Genomic DNA, 20,160 nt, shown 5'->3' with positions numbered 1-20,160 from the left:
GACAGTGTCCCCATTTTTACACATTATGGCAGACAGTGTCCCAGAGAGAGAGAGAGAGAGAGAAAGAGAGAGAGAGAGAGATACTTACCATCTCCCCGCTGACAGGGTCCTCGTGCTGGCAGCTCCCTTGGTGCAGGCATCGGACAAGGAGGAGGAGGGAGGGGGACTGGATCCGCAGCAGCGCTATTTCATTGGTAGTAAGCGCCACTGCAGCTGTCCCCTCTCCTTCAGTATTGGCTGCCCGGTGCTGCGGTGGATGCTGGGATGGAGGAACCGCATCCTAGCATTCACAGCAGCGCCGGGTATCCAATACGGAAGGTGAGCGGACTGCTATAGCGGCGCTTACTACCAATGAAATAGCGCTGCTGCGGCTCCAGTCCCCCTCCCTCCTCCTCCTTCTCCGCTGCCCGGCGCTGCTCTCTCCTCCACAGCGCGGCGGCGCACACAGCAGAGGCGGCATGTAATGAGACAATTTGGCTCATTACATGCCGCTGGCCGTGCGCCCTCAGGGCAACTGCGCTGTGTGCCAGGCCCACTTGGCACACATGTAGTTACGGCCCTGCGTAGAAGACCGTTGGCCTCTGCCAATAAGTAGGGATCTTCTTCAGCAAGGACTGTTCATCTACCCGGACTTACGGCAGCTTCATTTGATGCCATGGAAGTTGAGCGGAGTATCCTAGCTCATAAGAGTCTTTCCAAGAAGGTCATTGCCACCATGGTGCAAGCTAGAAAGCCTGTGACATGAAGACACTCTCATATCTGGAGGAGATATGTCTCCCGTGCAAGGAGCGCACATATCAGCCTGCAGAGTTCCACTTGGGGAGGTTCCTCCATTTCCTGCAGGCTGGTGTGGATAAGGGCTTAAGGCTGGGTTCCCTAAAAGTCCAGATTTCAGCTCTTTCAATCTTCTTCCAAAAGAAGTTGGCTGTGTTGCCTGAAGTACAGAACTTCTTGCAAGGGGTGCTTCACATACAACCACCGTTTGTGCCGCCCGTGGCACCTTGGAATTTGGATGCTGTGTTGACATTTCTACAGTCCTCCTGGTTTGAACCTCTGATGATGGTAGAAGACAAGTACCTCACGTGGAAGGCGTTGATGTTGCTGGCCCTAGCTTCTGCTAGAAGTGTCCCAGAATTGGGGGCCTTATCGTGTAAAAGTCCCTACTTGGTCTTTTACGAGAACAGAGCGGCGCTCAGGACTAGGCAGCAGTTCCTGCCAAAGATCATCTCTGCGTTCCACTTGAATCAACCTATTGTGATCCCATCTAGTTCTGGCGCTTTTGCCCCTCCGGAGGCATTGGATGCTGTGCGAGCCTTGAAGATCTTTTCAGCAAGCCTATGTGTCGGTAGCATTTTCTGTTCCACAGTCTCTGAAGGCCCACTCTACAAGATCGGTGGGGTCTTCCTGGGCAGCTGCCTGTGGAGTCTCTGCCCTGCAACTGTGCTGAGCGGCTACCTTGTCGGGGAAGAACACCTTTGTGAAGTTCTACAAGTTTGATACCCTGGCCGAAGAGGATACCCAGTTTGGGAAGGCGGTGCTGCAGATGTCTCTGCACGTTCCCGCCCATTCTGGAAGCTTTGGGACATCCCCATCTTACTAATGTGTCCCCAATATCCCTTATGGATGCTAGAGAAAATAGGATTTTAATACCTACCGGTAAATCCTTTTCTCGTAGTCCAAAAGGGATATTGGGCGCCCGCCTCTGTGTGGTGACTTTTTGCAGGTTATCTTATATGGTTACCTGTTCAGCTGTTACTGTTTGTTGCCAGCCATTGCTGGCCAAGTTTTGTTGTGGTGTTCTAGTATATGAATATCACCATTACTTGTTGTTTTTTTCCTTCTCTCAAGTATGTCCTTTCTCCTTTGGGCACTGTTTTACCTATAACTGCCTGTGGGAGGGGGCATATAGGGGAGGAGCCAGCACACTCAGTTGAAGAAATGTAAAATGCACTGGCTCCTTTGGACCCCGTCTATCACCCTTCGTACTAATGTGTCCCCAATATCCCTTATGGACTACGAGAAAAGGATTTACTGGTATCCAGAGCATGTCGCCAATGAGATCTACAAATGAATCAAAGAAATGAGACAGCGCTATTCACTTTGTATAGAACCTTTTTGTTCACTTTTTTATATATATATATATATATGTAAAAATACAGCATAAAAATATATACAATATCTAAATATATAGTGCAAATTTTATACAATAGCACCGGCCGGTACTGGTATTAATCTATTCAAGAATTAGTAATTATTAAAAACATCTGCTATACCAAAGCTAGATATTTCCACAATGAAACAGCTTTTTAACACCTGTGATAAAGGACTCTATGTCCCTTTAAAGAGAGTTATTTTATAGAGTCTCTGTATCACAGTGGTTAATCAAAAAACAGATAAATAAATTTCTCAATATAATATCAACACGATGTCAATCCGCAACAGCAATTTATCAATATTGTTGCCGTAGCTATAAACATTGATTAATCCTAGCAGGCAATATGTTAAACCATTTAAAAATGTGATCAACGACACAATGTTAATTTATAATCAGCTGTTTTACGATCTATCCAGCAAGATGTAATTATCAAATGTGTCACCTCCTTTATAATGGTTAAAGTCCATATAATTCAACACAGTCACCTGTTATAGATTGGTATGGTTAAACCCACTGATGGATCTCTTTTATGATGATTACCGTCCATACATATTAATCAATTTTGGTTGTTACAATCTGTAAGGTGGTTGATAATTCCGTTGTTAAATATTTGATTAAATGAAAAATTGAAAAAACGGCTCCTTGATATATAATTGAGAGTTAATACTTGATCAGTATTGGTTAGAGATTCAGCTGCTATTTTGGATATAATTATAATGATATATTGTAGCTGTTTATACTCAGAGGGTCCCAAATTTCACCTATAGTGCCGTGTATTAAGCACTCAGATATGTACCTTTCCTCAAAATGCTGTAGGCATGGCAGCCGCTCCAACGAGGATTGATCTCAATACAGATACTCCACACCTCACTGCGCTACTGCATATGTGGCTGGCTGAAGGGCTCTCATCAGCGTATGCTGTGGAATAGAGAGCAGAAAGTAGAGGCTGTTGCTGGGACGAGCAGCACTATATACAGCTGCCGCTGGAGCTGTTTGAAGTGTGTATGTTTTTCAAGCTATACTAAGGAGAGAAGCTTAATACCGGAGAGTGCTGCATAGATCCCTATCACCACCAATCCTCGTTGGAGCGGCTGCCATGCCTACAGCATTTTGAGGAAAGGTACATATCTGAGTGCTTAATACACGGCACTATAGGTGAAATTTGGGACCCTCTGAGTATAAACAGCTACAATATATCATTATAATTATATCCAAAATAGCAGCTGAATCTCTAACCAATACTGATCAAGTATTAACTCTCAATTATATATCAAGGAGCCGTTTTTTCAATTTTTCATTTAATCAAATATTTAACAACGGAATTATCAACCACCTTACAGATTGTAACAACCAAAATTGATTAATATGTATGGACGGTAATCATCATAAAAGAGATCCATCAGTGGGTTTAACCATACCAATCTATAACAGGTGACTGTGTTGAATTATATGGACTTTAACCATTATAAAGGAGGTGACACATTTGATAATTACATCTTGCTGGATAGATCGTAAAACAGCTGATTATAAATTAACATTGTGTCGTTGATCACATTTTTAAATGGTTTAACATATTGCCTGCTAGGATTAATCAATGTTTATAGCTACGGCAACAATATTGATAAATTGCTGTAGCGGATTGACATCGTGTTGATATTATATTGAGAAATTGATTTATCTGTTTTTTGATTAACCACTGTGATACAGAGACTCTATAAAAGAACTCTCTTTAAAGGGACATAGAGTCCTTTATCACAGGTGTTAAAAAGCTGTTTCATTGTGGAAATATCTAGCTTTGGTATAGCAGATGTTTTTAATAATTACTAATTCTTGAATAGATTAATACCAGTACCGGCCGGTGCTATTGTATAAAATTTGCACTATATATTTAGATATTGTATATATTTTTATGCTGTATTTTTACATATATATATATATAAAAAAGTGAACAAAAAGGTTCTATACAAAGTGAATAGCGCTGTCTCATTTCTTTGATTCTTTTCTATATATCTTTGGGAGAACTGGGATCAGTCCCCCGAGACTAGCTGCTTTCACCTTGTAAGGTGACAGCGCCAGGTGTAAATTCTTGTAATATTGTTTTAGATCTACAAATGGAGAGATACAGGAAATACTCCAATATACAGTATTTTACTTTTAAAATTAACTATAGTGCACTGCTTTGTACAGGCACTTATAATGTAAAACCAACCAAAATATTATTATTATTATTATTATTATTATTATCTTGTTAACTTCTAATATAATGCCATATACAATAATAAAATACAGGTTGAGTATCCCTTATCCAAAATGCTTGGGACCAGAGGTATTTTGGATATCGGATTTTTCCGTATTTTGGAATAATTACATACTATAATGAGATATCATGGTGATGGGACCTAAATCTAAGCACAGAATGCATTTATGTTACATATACACCTTATACACACAGCCTGAAGGTCATTTTAGCCAATATTTTTTATAACTTTGTGCATTAAACAAAGTGTATCTACATTCACACAATTAATTTATGTTTCATATACACCTTATACACACAGCCTGAAGGTCAATTAGTACAATATTTTTAATAACTGTGTGTATTAAACAAAGTTTGTGTACATTGAGCCATAAAAAAACAAAATATTCACTATCTCACTCTCACTCAAAAAGTCTGTATTTCGGATATTTGGATATGGGATACTCAACCTGTATTCCTTAAAAATCTACAAAAAAAATTATACTGTAATAAACCTGATAATCTGTATAATAAAATGCAGTACCATTTGGATTGTTGTTAATGACAGAGTAATACAAGGCCAAGAATTCCAAGCCAGAGTCAGTATCATTATCGAGCCTGGAGTACACAATGCTCATGCTATTTGATGAAGAGGTGAAATCTCGGGCAGTTTTATCACAGAGTTGTCCAAGTAAAGGTGACCCATGCGGAGTACCATCGTAGACTGACAGCGAGAAGGCGCGACAGGACAGGGCAGTTTTCATCCTGGTGTACAAAATAACAAAATCAGAAAATGGCTATAGTGTGAAAAAGACCTCGGAGGAAGCACACTTAAAACATATTTTAGGCTCACCAAAACATAAAAAAGTAGTAAAAGACAGCAAACATACAGTATAAAGTACTGTAGCTAGAAGAGTTTGACTATGATCTATAACAGTGAACATACAGTATGTAAGATAATATTAGACAATATAAAATTAAATAAAAGGATCTGTGCTAGTTTGATAACATATTGATTGGTTTTACAGCACAATGCTAGGCTAGAAAATATATATATTATTATAGTACAAGAAAGTCAGTAAAAGTCAATAAAAATGTCAGTCACTTTAACCATTTCACATTTTCTCTGCTTTGTACAAGACGATTCACATATTATACATAGGGAGACATTTATCAAACCATCTAAATAGGACAAGCGGATGTGTTGCCCATGGTGACCAATCAGATTCTAGTGATCATTTTATAGTATACACTAGATAACTAGAATTTGATTAGTTACTATGGCAACTCTTTGGAAGATTTGAGAAATCTCCCCCTTAGAGAGGTATAGTAATGGGCTCCCTCACCACCCTGAAAATATCACATAATGCCTACTCCTCTTAAAATGTAACAAACTAATACAATACACTCATATCTCACATCTACATTATTTCCTTTATGATGCATGCTTTTCCCCAGTCAATGGAAAATCTGCCTCCCAAGGGTGTAGCTACCATAGTGGCAGAGAGTGCAACTGCTATGGGGCCCAGAGCTGAGAGGATCCCATCTTCCCTGCAAAGTTACATGTGCTATATACATTTTTCCACCATTAGATGGTACACAGGAGCCCTAACAAAACAACATAATGTGTTTAATAATGAACTGGAGGGCATTATAATGTTCAATAATATAAACTGGGGAACTGTAATGTGGAATAATATGAACTGGGTGCCCTGTAATGTGGCACAGTATGAACAGGGGAACACTGTATGTCATAATGTGAATTTGGGGTACTGTGTGGCATAATGTGTACTGGCAGTCGTACAATGTGACATAATGTGAACTAGGCAGTACTATGGGGCATGAAATTAACTAGGGCACTGTTATGGTGTAAAAAAGAAACAACTACTGTGGAGAGATTTCTCTAGAAGCATTGGGGCAGGGTTCCCTTAAACATGTTGCTATGGGGTCCACAAAGTTCTGACCTCCTTTCCATTATCTGCTTTCTTTTCTTATTGTGCCTCCATTAATGTTATTTGTTCTGTCCCTATATCTTGTGTCTTTGTACTTTACTTTTTGTCTACCCTCTTTGTCTCCTTTTTATACTTATACCTTGCCTTTAACATTGTTTAATCCCATTAACTCTGTTCTGTCCCATTGCTTGTCCCTATTATTAATATTGTTTATTTATATAGGAAAGAAAAGGAAACTCTCTGGAGAAGTCTCACTGACGAAGCTCATAGCGAAACAGCTGTCTGAGAGGTGCAGCTGGCCGCGAGTGCACCAGTGGGCCGCCACTAAAGCAGCATAGCTGGACCATAGCAGCAGAAGCAGCCATATTCACATCACACTACTGTACAGGTACCTCATATTCTCAAACATTGGTTAAGGTACATGACCGCATGGTGGCTCAGAGATCCTGCAAGACTAGTATCAGGGTCTCTCCGCCATTAGGGGAATGGAATTAACCATTTGACTGACTCTTTCCAGCTCCTTTAAACAGTATCTCGCTCACTCTGCATCAAGGCTATAGGCATATGCAGAGAAGCAGCATTTGCTGGATGGTGCACCCTGCTTTTCCATTCCCTACTACTTCCTCATCTATATATTTAGTCTATGCTCTCTCATAGTGATTTGTAATCTTGGGGACCCTTGCGCTGATTTAACAGGGTGACCCAGAATATCACCAGAAAAGCAGAAGCAATACTTGCCTAAATTTCTAACCCTGAGGTGCACAAGGTACACACTCACTCGCTGTACTAATGCCTAGCACACAGTGAGCAGCAGCTGTTCAGCTGGCACCAAAGACAGGTGTGTCTCCATGCTTATACCTGTACACTGGTAAACAGACATATGGTGTAAAAATTGCAAGGAATACCTGTTTTTCTTAATATTTGCAAGGAGTGGGACTGGTATACTGGATGGTGTATGAGATATGAGAACAAAAGACATGGGGGGTCATTCCGACCCGTTCGCTCGCTGCGTTTTAATTCAGTAGAGCGAACGGGTCCCTGCTGCGCATGCGCTGGTGCCGTAATGCGCCTGCGCATGGCGGACGGCCAAATGCCGTAGCAGTACAGCGATCGCCTCTGCCTGATTGACAGGCAGAGGTGATCGATGGGCGGGAGGGGGCGAAACGGCGGCGTTTGCCTGCCGTTTCGTAGGCACGGCCCAGCCAACGCAGGCATGCACGGACCGAATGGGGGCGGGCCGCAATGACTGCGTGATGTCATACGCAGCCGCTGTGGGCCGGGGATCGAGGAATAGCTCCCGGCCAGCTCGCTAAAGCTGCACTGGTCGGGAGCTACTCCTGAAGTGCAAAGGCATCGCCACTGTGTGATGCCTTTGCACTTCTGCGGGGGGGGCCGGCACTGACATGCGGGGTGGGCTAGCCCTGTGCACAGCGTCCCCCCTCATGTCAGGGAACATGATCATAGCTGTGCTAAATTTAGCACAGCTACGATCAACTCGGAATGACCCCCATAATACAATAAACATCTCCTCCCATATTAAACGGAGGAATTAATATATTTTTTTTCAAAACATTACCGATTTTTCTACTTTGCTGATACTCAAAGAGTTTCTCTGTACAGTTGTGATTTTCTACTCTGCGTATCCGTATAACAGTGATATACAGTATTGACAAATAACCAGACTTGTAAATCCGGCGATCTGTGCTGCTGTCTATTTGCTACATAGCAAGGGTATATAACCAATTAAGATATTAATCTGAGTAGTATAGGGTATCAGTACCCCACATGATATTTAGCATTATATAATAACACTTCGCTAAGCTTGCCAATAAGAACCGTCTCATTGCTCAAACCTATCTGCATATGAGCAATTATGTTTTTTATCTATATGTAATGTCTATGTTTTTCTGTCTGTTTTTCTTTTGATATACTCACCCCCCTTTTTTAATAGATCTAATAAAAGTAAATTTTTAAATATATCATACAACATAAGAGTGCCCCCAAAACTAGAGTTTCTTCTTCTTTCCTTTGTGCCATATTACCTGACTCTCCGGAGTGCACCTCCACATGAGATATTTCACAGAATAAATACAGCCACTTGATTAAATTATTGTGGATCACATCACAAATTCCTACCCTGTGTAGGGAATAATCATTACCTGTGCTTGGTTTCTCCCAATCTACCCTTTCCCTCAAAAGCTCCATAAATTGTCCATAGAAACATACAACGAAATTACAATAAAACACACAAATAATAAACTATATTCTAACAGAAAGTGCAAAGGGAAACAACAACTAGTGTAATTTCTATACAACTGAATGACAGATAGTAACAATGGCAGTCAGTGACCCAGTAATATAGAGATCAAAAAGACAAGATTAGATCTACTGATTGAGAAAGGGTGAAACCAAGAGGGTGAAGGGCCCAGTATGTACTAGTCAGATTGTTAATGGTGGCAATGTCGACTTTATAATGTCAACACCATAATGTAGACATTTATGATGTCAACATGGTTAAAACACCTGGTAAATGTTGTTATGGATAGAATGTATACATATGAAATGTTGATATTGTCAAAAAGTCAACATTAGAATTAAGCTTAGGTTTGGGTTTATGGTCAGAGTTAGGGCTAGGTACAGGTTGAGTATCCCATATCCAAATATCCGAAATACGGAATATTCCGAAATACGGACTTTTTGAGTGAGAGTGAGATAGTCAAACCTTTGTTTTCTGATGGCTCAATGTACACAAACTTTGTTTAATACACACAGTTATTAAAAATATTGTATTAAATGACCTTCAGGCTGTGTGTATAAAGTGTATATGAAACATAAATGAATTGTATGAATGTACACACACTTTGTTTAATGCACAAAGTTATAAAAAATATTGGCTAAAATTACCTTCAGGCTGTGTGTATAAGGTGTATATGTAACATAAATGCATTCTGTGCTTATATTTAGGTCCCATCACCATGATATCTCATTATTGTATGCAATTATTCCAAAATACGGAAAAATCTGATATCCAAAATACCTCTGGTCCCAAGCATTTTGGATAAGGGATACTCAACCTGTATAAACTTTCCTTAAGACCACATTGTTAACATTCTGGCTATGTTGACATTTCATCAGTGTCAACAGTTATGTTTTAATTATGATTGTGCATTATAGAAAATTAGCTTTACCTTCTTACAGTATGCAAAGACCCTGGACTGGCGTGCTATTTGGCTGCTGCCCTAACCCAGGAGAAGGCATCCTTACCCTGATCTTGCCACAATACACACACAAACTACACTGTAGTAAATAACTGTCAACTGATAACAAAATCTGTATTTAAGAAAGTAAGGCAAAAGGGTAACATAGCCACCATAATGCAGGCAAATATTCAAATGAAAAATGAAAAAAGACATACCAGTTTTATCACTGCAATCTCTAGAACACAAGAAGGGCTGTTTTACATTTAAAATAACTATTTTTTGCACTAATGTTTTCAGAAATGACAATTACTGTAAAGTTTCTATATGATAACTAATTTGATTTCTTCCAATACATTTCAGAAAGAGGTTCTGTATTCACAGAAAAAAAATATTAAAATGCTTACCAGAAATTTGTAAAATTAAGATTAATTTGATAATTATTTTTAACACTGATGTACCAGATACGGTCATTAGAAGGAGCATCCTCGCTGACGGCATAAATTTCTCCATCTAAATCAGTTAAAATACCTCCAGATTTCTCTGCCAAAAAAAGCAACAATTGTTAAACATATTCTCCTATTATACATCATTTATTATATTGTGATTATTCTATTTGCCATGTACAAGAACTGTTTGTTCATCAGTTTTATGGCCTTATGGACAGTAGCAGAGAATTTACACCCACTGTTATAATTTACAAGGAATGTTTGATGTCTACTGCAAAACAACAGGTCTGTTTCCTCCCTGACTGCCATATTCAAACAATCAACCATCGGCACGGTTCTTGCAGATGTCAAAGGGCCTTAGATAAGATGATTGTCAAGAAAGGTAGTTGGTCTTAACTGGGTTAAAGAGGAAGATATTGCTAAATTAAGCAGCGGAAGTGATTACGCTAGAGTAGAGGGATTTGTAGAGGTGGTCAGCAGTGCTGCCGAGGGGGGGATGGGGAGGGTACAAATTACCCGGCCCAGGTCCGAAGGAGGGGCCGAGTGAGGGTCCAGTGGGGGCCCAGGCCCCCTCCCCTTACCACGAAGCAGCAGCTACAGCTCCTCTCCCCAGCCCAGCACATGCTGGTATGTTCTGGGATGCAGTGTGGCCATGGAGGTGCTTAAAATAATATTTGTTTTCAGTATTTTATTCTAAGGGTGCATGACCACATCTCCTGTGATTAGGCCACGGCCTTGGAAAAGTACCTGGGCCCAGCCCGGCTCTCGACTGCCCTGGTGGTTAGCATATGCCTGGCAGGCAGGGTAGGATTAAGGGCCACATGGGCCTGGGCTAAACATGTTCAAGGGCATATACTGAGAATGGGGGAGTTGGGACTCATACTGTGTGGGTGTGACAAGTGACATGTGGATGTATACACCCCCCTACACTATTAACCCCAATATCTCCCTAAATAAATAACAAATAAAACATGTGCATAAGATTGTGATAAAACTAGAATTTTAATACAATTGTAATACAACAAGTCATCATCATACTGCCATAATGATGGGCCTATTTATTTGTGGAGGCCTGGGGCTTTAGTTTCATCCATCCCATTGTTAATCTGGTCCTGCTGGCAGTACTGGTTTGGCTAAAAGCAGAAGGGACACTTAGCTCCTCCTGTACACAACATTTCAGATTAGTTTTGTTTCTCTATCCCACCCAGAACAGATTAGTTAATGAGGAAGGCATAGGGTGTTGTTTTATTGGTTATGGTATATTGTGAATTAATATGAAATTGTGTAAATTGCGTGCCAAAGCAAAAAAAATACAAATTTAGTTATTTATATATATGTATAAAGAACAGGATATATGGTATTAATACGCTAAAAAAATTGTTGTTCTTGATGTCTGCTACAGCCTGTCTGTCAGTTAAGGAAATGGGCATCATTTATTGTCAACTTCAAAGTGGAGTTGTTTGGTTATATTTGTATAGTACCTTAGTAATGACTAGGGCCAGTGGTCTGGGAGTTGTTGTCCTCCCTTGGTTTTGGGTTATTATGCCACGATTTTGGTTTGTTATACAGATGGATCATCAGGTGACCAGTTGGATGGTACACTGCAGAGTGCAGACATAATGGATTGTTTGAATTATCCAGCTCATTATACATGGTCTGTGGGGCAAATTACAGGACAGTTGTTTGCCCTGTATACCTCTCCACCTAAGCATTTTAAAATGCAAGATGTTCAATAAAAGACAGTGGCCATATCCACTGCTTGGTGTCGTACATATAATTGGATGACTGGTTGCAGTTTTATTGGAGGACAGGGGGCTTGCTAATATTCATTTCTAAGATCGTGTTTTTCACAATTTGACTAGGGCATTTTTTAAGGTATATTTGCCTATCAGTGGAATGTTTTATTGGGGTGCAAGCACATATTGTATTCATTTTTCAGTCTCAATCCTACATTATTTTTTATTATTATCATAATTTTTTAAGGTGCCACAAAGTTTCTGCAGTAGTGTAAAAGGTATGCACACAGCAATAGTAAAAATAAGAATTTACTCACCGGTAATTCTATTTCTCGTAGTCCGTAGTGGATGCTGGGGACTCCATAAGGACCATGGGGAATAGACGGCTCCGCAGGAGACTGGGCACATCTAAAGAAAGATTTAGGACTATCTGGTGTGCACTGGCTCCTCCCCCTATGACCCTCCTCCAAGCCTCAGTTAGGACACTGTGCCCGGAAGAGCTGACACAATAAGGAAGGATTTGGAATCCCGGGTAAGACTCATACCAGCCACACCAATCACACCGTACAACTCGTGATAGGAACCCAGGTTAACAGTATGATAACAACGGAGCCTCTGAACAGATGGCTCGCAATAACAACCCGATTTTTGTAACAATAACTATTTACAAGTATTGCAGACAATCCGCACTTGGGATGGGCGCCCAGCATCCACTACGGACTACGAGAAATAGAATTACCGGTGAGTAAATTCTTATTTTCTCAGACGTCCTAGTGGATGCTGGGGACTCCGTAAGGACCATGGGGATTATACCAAAGCTCCCAAACGGGCGGGAGAGTGCGGATGACTCTGCAGCACCGAATGAGAGAACTCTAGGTCCTCCTCAGCCAGGGTATCAAATTTGTAGAATTTTGCAAACGTGTTTGCCCCTGACCAAGTAGCAGCTCGGCAAAGCTGTAAAGCCGAGACCCCTCGGGCAGCCGCCCAAGATGAGCCCACCTTCCTTGTGGAATGGGCTTTTACAGATTTAGGCTGCGGTAATCCCACCGCAGAATGCGCCAGCTGAATAGTGCTACAAATCCAGCGCGCGATAGTCTGCTTAGAAGCAGGAGCACCCAGCTTGTTGTGTGCATACAGGATAAACAGCGAGTCAGTTTTCCTGACTCCAGCCATCCTGGAAACATAAATTTTCAGGGCCCTGACTACGTCCAGTAACTTGAAATCCTCCAAGTCCCTAGTAGCCGCAGGCACCACAATAGGCTGGTTCAAGTGAAAAGCTGATACCACCTTCGGGAGAAACTGAGGACGAGTCCTCAACTCTGCCCTATCCATATGGAAAATCAGATAAGGGCTTTTACAAGACAACGCCGCCAATTCTGATACACGCCTGTCCGAAGCCAGGGCCAACAGCATGACCACTTTCCACGTGAGATATTTCAAATCCACAGTCTTAAGTGGCTCAAACCAATGTGATTTCAGGAACTCCAAAACCACATTGAGATCCCAAGGTGCCACCGGGGGCACAAAAGGAGGCTGAATATGCAGAACTCCTTTGACAAAAGTCTGAACTTCAGGCAGTGAAGCCAGTTCTTTCTGGAAGAAAATCGACAGAGCCGAAATCTGGACCTTAATGGACCCCAATTTGAGGCCCAACGTCAACCCTGCTTGCAGGAAATGCAGGAATCGACCCAGTTGAAATTCCTCCGTTGGGGCCTTTCTGGCCTCACACCAAGCAATATATTTCCGCCAAATGCGGTGATAATGTTTTGCAGTGACATCCTGCCTGGCCTTGATCAGGGTAGGGATGACTTCCTCCGTAATGCCTTTTTCCTTCAGGATCCGGTGTTCAACCGACATGCCGTCAAACGCAGCCGCAGTAAGTCTTGGAACAGGCAGGGCTCCTGCTGCAGCAGGTCCCGCCGTAGCGGTAGAGGCCATGGGTCCTCTGAAAGCATCTCTTGAAGTTCCGGGTACCAAGCTCTTCTTGGCCAATCCGGAACCACGAGTATAGTTTTCACTCCTCGCCTTCGTATTATTCTCAGTACCTTGGGAATGAGAGGCAGAGGAGGAAACACATAAACCGACTGGTACACCCACGGTGTTACTAGAGCGTCCACAGCGATCGCCTGAGGGTCCCTTGACCTGGCGCAATATCTTTTTAGCTTTTTGTTGAGGCGGGATGCCATCATATCCACCTGTGGTCTTTCCCAACGGTTTACCAGCATTTGGAAGACTTCTGGATGAAGTCCCCATTCTCCCGGGTGGAGGTCGTGCCTGCTGAGGAAGTCTGCTTCCCATTTGTCCACTCCCGGAATGAACACTGCTGTCAGTGCTAACACGTGATTTTCCGCCCATCGGAGAATCCTTGTGGCTTCTGCCATTGCCCTCCTGCTTCTTGTGCCGCCCTGTCTGTTTACATGGGCGACCGCCATGATGTCTGATTGGATCAGTACCGGCTGGTTCTGAAGCAGGGGTCTTGCTTGGCTTAGGGCATTGTAAATGGCCCTTAGCTCCAGAATATTTATGTGAAGTGAAATCTCCTGAGTTGACCACAGTCCTTGAAAATTTCTTCCCTGTGTGACTGCACCCCAGCCCCGAAGGCTGGCATCCGTGGTCACCAGGACCCAGTCCTGTATTCCGAATCTGCGGCCCTCTAGTAGATGAGCCCTCTGCAGTCACAACAGCAGCGACACCCTGGTCCTTGCCGACAGGGTAATCCGCAGCTGCATCTGGAGATGGGACCCGGACCATTTGTCCAACAGGTCCCACTGGAAAATCCTTGCGTGGAACCTTCCGAATGGAATTGCTTCGTATGAAGCTACCATTTTTCCCAGGACTCGTGTGCATTGATGTACCGACACCTGTCCTGGCTTTAGGAGGTTTCTGACTAGAGATGACAACTCTTCGGCTTTTTCCACTGGAAGAAACACTTTTTTCTGGTCTGTGTCCAGAATCATTCCCAGGAACAGAAGACGTGTCGTCGGGACCAGCTGTGACTTTGGAATATTGAGAGTCCAGCCGTGCTGTTGCAGCACTTCCCGAGAAAGTGCTACCCCCACTACCAACTGTTCCTTGGACCTCGCCTTTATCAGGAGATCGTCCAAGTACGGGATAATTAAAACTCCCTTCTTGCGAAGGAGTATCATCATTTCGGCCATTACCTTGGTAAAGACCCTCGGTGCCGTGGATAACCCAAACGGCAGGGTCTGGAACTGATAGTGACAGTTCTGTACCACAAATCTGAGGTACTCCTGGTGAGGAGGGTAAATGGGGACATGCAGGTACGCATCCTTGATGTCCAGGGAGACCATGTAATCCCCCTCGTCCAGGCTCGCAATAACCGCCCTGAGCGATTTAATCTTGAACTTGAATCTTTTGATATAAATGTTCAAGGATTTTAAATTTAAGATGGGTCTCACCGAACCGTCCGGTTTCGGTACCACACACATTGTGGAATAGTAACCCTTTCCTTGTTGAAGGAAGGGTACCTTGACAATCACTTGCTGTGAATACAGTTTTTGAATAGCCACCAACACTGCCTCCCTGGCAGAGGGAGTTGCCGGTAAGGCAGATTTTAGGAAACGGCGGGAGGGAGACGTCTCGAATTCCAGCCTTTACCCCTGAGATACTACTTGAAGGACCCAGGGATCCACCTGTGAGAGAGCCCACTGTGCGCTGAAATTTCTGAGACGGGCCCCCACCGTACCCGGGTCCGCCTGAGCAGCCCCAGCGTCATGCTGTGGACTTACCGGACGCAGGGGAGGACTTCTGCTCTTGGGAACTAGCTGTGTGCTGCAGCTTTTTCCCTCTACCTTTGCCTCTCGGCAGAAAGGATGAGCCTCTAGCCCTCTTGCTTTTCTGGGCCCGAAAGGACTGTACCTGATAATACGGTGCTTTCTTTTGCTGTGGGGTAGTCTGTGGCAACAAAGTAGATTTCCCAGCAGTAGCTGTGAAAACGAGGTCTGAAAGACCATCCCCAAACAGTTCCACCCCTTTATAGGACAAAACTTCCATGTGCCGTTTCGAGTCGGCATCGCCTGACCATTGCCGAGTCCATAACCCCCTTCTGGCGGCAATGGACATAGCGCTTATTTTTTATGCCAGCCGGCAAATATCCCTCTGTGCATCACGCATGTATAAGACGGCGTCTTTTATATGCTCTATTGTCAGCAAAATATTGTCCCTATCCATAGTATCAATATTATCCGACAGGGAATCTGACCACGCAGCTGCAGCACTGCACATCCATGCGATGCAATAGCTGGTCTCAATATAATGCCCGTGTGTGTGTGTATATAGCTTTAAGGGTAGTTTCCTGCTTTCTATCAGCAGGTTCCTTTAGGGCGGCCGTATCCGGAGACGGTAGTGCCACCTTTTTTGATAAGCGTGTCAGCGCTTTATCTACCCTAGGGGGTGTTTCCCAATGTGACCTATCCTCTGGCGGGAAAGGGTACGCTGCCAATAACCGTTTAGAAATAATCAATTTCTTCTCTGGGGAAGTCCACGCTTCCTCACACATCTCATTTAATTCCTCAGATGCAGGAAAAACTACTGGTAGTTTTTTCTCACCAAACATAATACCCTTTTTTGTGGTACCTGGGGTATTATCAGAAATGTGTAATACATTTTTCATTGCCTCAATCATGTAACGGGTGGACCTATTGGAGGGTACACTAGTCTCATCGTCGTCGACACTTGAATCGGTATCCGTGTCGACATCTGTATCTGTCATCTGAGGTAGCGGGCGTTTTAAAGCCCCTGATGACATTGAGACGCTGGAACAGGCACAAGCTGAGTAGCCGGCTGTCCTATGTCATCAAACCTTTTGTGTAAGGAGTTGACACTGTCACGTAATTCCTTCCATAAGTCCATCCACACAGGTGTCGACCCCGCAGGGGGTGACAGCACATTCACAGGCATTTGCTCCGCCTCCACATCATTTTCCTCATCATACATGTCGACACAGCAGTACCGACACACAGCACACACACAGGGAATGCTCTGACAGAGGACAGGACCCCACAAAGCCCTTTGGGGAGACAGAGGGAGAGTATGCCAGCACACACCAGAGCGCTATATACAACAGGGATATCACCTATAAAAAAGTGTTTTCCCTTATAGCTGCATATATATTCTATACTGCGCCTAAATTTGTGCCTCCCCCCCCTCTCGTTTTTACCCTTTCTGTAGTGCAGGACTGCAGGGGAGAGCCAGGGAGCGATCCTTCCAGCGGAGCTGTGAGGGAAAATGGCGCCAGTGTGCTGAGGGAGATGGCCCCGCCCCTTTTTTGGTGGGCTTTCTCCCGCTATTTTAATAATTCTGGCAGGGGTTAATTTACACCTATATAGCCCCTGGGGCTATATATGGTGTCAGTTTGCCAGCCAAGGTGTTTTTTATTGCTGCTCAGGGCGCCCCCCCCCCCCCCCCCCCCAGCGCCCTGCACCCATCAGTGACCGCAGTGTGTGGTGTGCATGAGGAGCAATGGCGCACAGCTGCAGTGCTGTGCGCTACCTTGGAGAAGACAGAAGTCTTCAGCCGCCGATTTTCCGGACCTTCTTGCTTCTGGCTCTGTAAGGGGGGCGGCTGCGCGGCTCCGGGAACGGACGACGAGGTCGGGTCCTGTGTTCGATCCCTCTGGAGCTAATGGTGTCCAGTAGCCTAAGAAGCCCAAGCTACCACGGACGTGCAGTCAGGGGAGGCAGGGGAGGCAGTGCCTCCCCTGTCATAATTATTAAAATAATACTAAGATACTTATGACATGTTCAGTGCCATAAGTATCTTCTTTAGTCTTTATATTATTTTAATCATCTTTTCTATAAAGTCTACAAAGTTTTAAATAAGTTTAGGAGGCACCGCTGTCGGTGCCTCCTGCTGTGAGTGTGAAAGGGCTGGAGGCGGGGGGCGGGGCCAAACAACGGGCAGTAAAAGCCCATTAAAAAAACCCTAGTAAGCGGCACCCACTGGAAGTGCCTCTATTACAGGGGCGTGCTTTCAGCCCATATGAAAGCACGCCCCTGTCACCTAGGTTGATCTGAGTGGACAGTGGGCAGAGTCCGACTGGCTACCCGTCCCCCAAACCACCATCATTCTAGGGCCGGCTACCGCGAGTGCGCGCCGTCCCCTCCCCTTCCCCTGTCCCCTGCAGGAGTTTGTAGCTGTGGCTGCCGTGAGCTTACAGCAATGGCGCAGATTGTGCCAATCCACACAGAAGTATACAGCAGCGGCTTTACCGCTCCTATTGCAGGCCTGCAGCGGAGGTCCTGGCCGCCAACCGCACTCAGGGGAATGTCTGCATTGGCCGACACCAGTAGTGAGGCGGACACTGTTGGAGGCACTGAAGAGCTGAGGATGCGCCCCTCCCCGCAACCCACGGGACCGTGCAGGAAAAGATGTGTGTGAGCTGCCTGAGAAGCACGACCCTGCTGTAAAGAGGTGAGGTTTAACTTATGCTCAACAGGTCCCTTCCACTCCCATCCTGCCCACTTCACACCACTACTCCCATCCTGCCCACTCCACGCTACTACTCCCATCCTGCCCACATCACACCACTACTCCCATCCTGCCCACGTCACCACACTACTGCCATCCTGCCCATTTCACACCATTACTCCCATCCTGCCCATTTCACACCACTACTCCCATCCTACCCACTCCACGCCACTACTCCCATCCTGCCCACTCCACACTACTACTCCCATCCTGCCCACGTCACCACACTACTCCCATCCTGCCCACTTCACACCATTACTCCCATCCTGCCCATTTCACACCATTACTCCCATCCTGCCCATTTCACACCATTACTCCCATCTTGCCCATTTTACACCACTACTCCCATCCTACCCACTCCACACCACTACTCCCATCCTGCCCACTCCACGCTACTACTCCCATCCTGCCCACGTCACCACACTACTCCCATCCTGCCCACTCCACACCACTACTCCCATCCTGCCCACTCCACGCTACTACTCCCATCCTGCCCACGTCACCACACTACTCCCATCCTGCCCACTTCACACCACTACTCCCATCCTGCCCATTTCACACCGTTACTCCCATCCTGCCCATTTCACACCATTACTCCCATCTTGCTCATTTCACACCACTACTCCCATCCTACCCACTCCACACCACTACTCCCATCCTGCCCACTCCACGCTACTACTCCCATCCTGCCCACGTCACCACACTACTCCCATCCTGCCCACTTCACACCACTACTCCCATCCTGCCCATTTCACACCGTTACTCCCATCCTGCCCATTTCACACCATTACTCCCATCTTGCTCATTTCACACCACTACTCCCATCCTACCCACTCCACACCACTACTCCCATCCTGCCCACTCCACGCTACTACTCCCATCCTGCCCACGTCACCACACTACTCCCATCCTGTCCACTTCACACCACTACTTCCATCCTGCCTACTTCACACCACTACTACCATCCTGCCCACTTCACATAACTATTCCCATCCTACCCACTCCACACCACTACTCCCATCCTGCCCACTTCACACCACTACTCCCATCCTGCCCACTTCACACCACTACTCCCATCCTGCCACCTTTTTATTACTCTCTGCCTGCTCCTCCCGGCGTTTGATATATTGACCACAGAATCCCGAAGGATGACAAAAGCCCGGCGTCTAAATACCAACGCTGCTCGGGATACCGGTGTCAGAATACCAACAGTCGGATTCCCAAACGTCCTACCAGCGAGACGTGCTGGGTCAGGTTTAGGCATGAGAAGGGGGGTTAGGATTAGGGCCGGGAAGGTACCAGGGAGGGTGGGTTAGGTATAGGCACGTAGAAGGGGAGGTTAGGGCTAGGCACCAAGCGGGAAGGGTTAGGTTTAGGCACCCACGAGGGAGGGTTAGGGTACTTTACAGTGGGCTGTCGGCAATCATACTAAACCCCTCTGCAATACTATTACTCACTGCCTGCCCCCCTATTCTGAACTACTATTACTCCCATCCTGTCCCCACTACTATTCCCAGCCTGCTCTCTGCTCTCCACCATTACTACTCCCAGTCTGTCCCCCAGCTCCTCACTACTACAACTCTCAGCTTGCCCCCGCTCTCCATCATGACTACTCCCATCCTCTCCTCTGCTCTTTCTCACATCTCCCCATATTCCTTCCTTTCCAATACATTTAAAAAAAATGAACAATATACATATGGAGCCACGCTAATCGTGGCTCCACCTGTGCCTGTGCGTGCCTATCGGCCTATCTGTGACGGAGATGCGCTCCATTCGCTAGAATGGGAGATCGTCCTTGTGCACTCCCGGCAGGGTTAGGCGGACGGATCGCCTAGTCACACCGGGAGTGCGCGCCTGTGATGGAGCCGCACAGGATGAGTGCGTCTCCATCTGTATTAGCTGCCTGCTCTTTACAAGTTTGATGAGCAGGCAGGGTGCGGCATTGG

The 20,160-nt window shown here is 45.0% G+C and overlaps 1 protein-coding gene across 2 annotated transcripts in view; it reads right to left on the bottom strand.

Moving 5' to 3' along the window:
• Positions 1-20,160, bottom strand: part of SPADH (spermadhesin family member) — a 168,558-nt gene that overhangs the window by 48,118 nt on the left and 100,280 nt on the right. For both annotated transcript variants that reach the window (XM_063961877.1, XM_063961878.1), the window contains 2 exons: positions 9,948-10,083; positions 4,936-5,156 (listed from right to left, as the gene is read on the bottom strand). In XM_063961877.1, the coding sequence (XP_063817947.1) occupies positions 4,936-5,156; positions 9,948-10,083 (357 nt within the window). The remainder of the gene's footprint in view (positions 1-4,935; positions 5,157-9,947; positions 10,084-20,160) is intronic.

This window comes from Pseudophryne corroboree, chromosome 3 (genome assembly GCF_028390025.1).
Source record: "Pseudophryne corroboree isolate aPseCor3 chromosome 3, aPseCor3.hap2, whole genome shotgun sequence".
Classification (NCBI taxonomy): Eukaryota; Metazoa; Chordata; class Amphibia; order Anura; family Myobatrachidae; genus Pseudophryne; species Pseudophryne corroboree.
The sequence above is the reverse complement of the archived record's forward strand: the minus strand, read 5'-3'. Positions and strand labels throughout refer to the sequence as shown.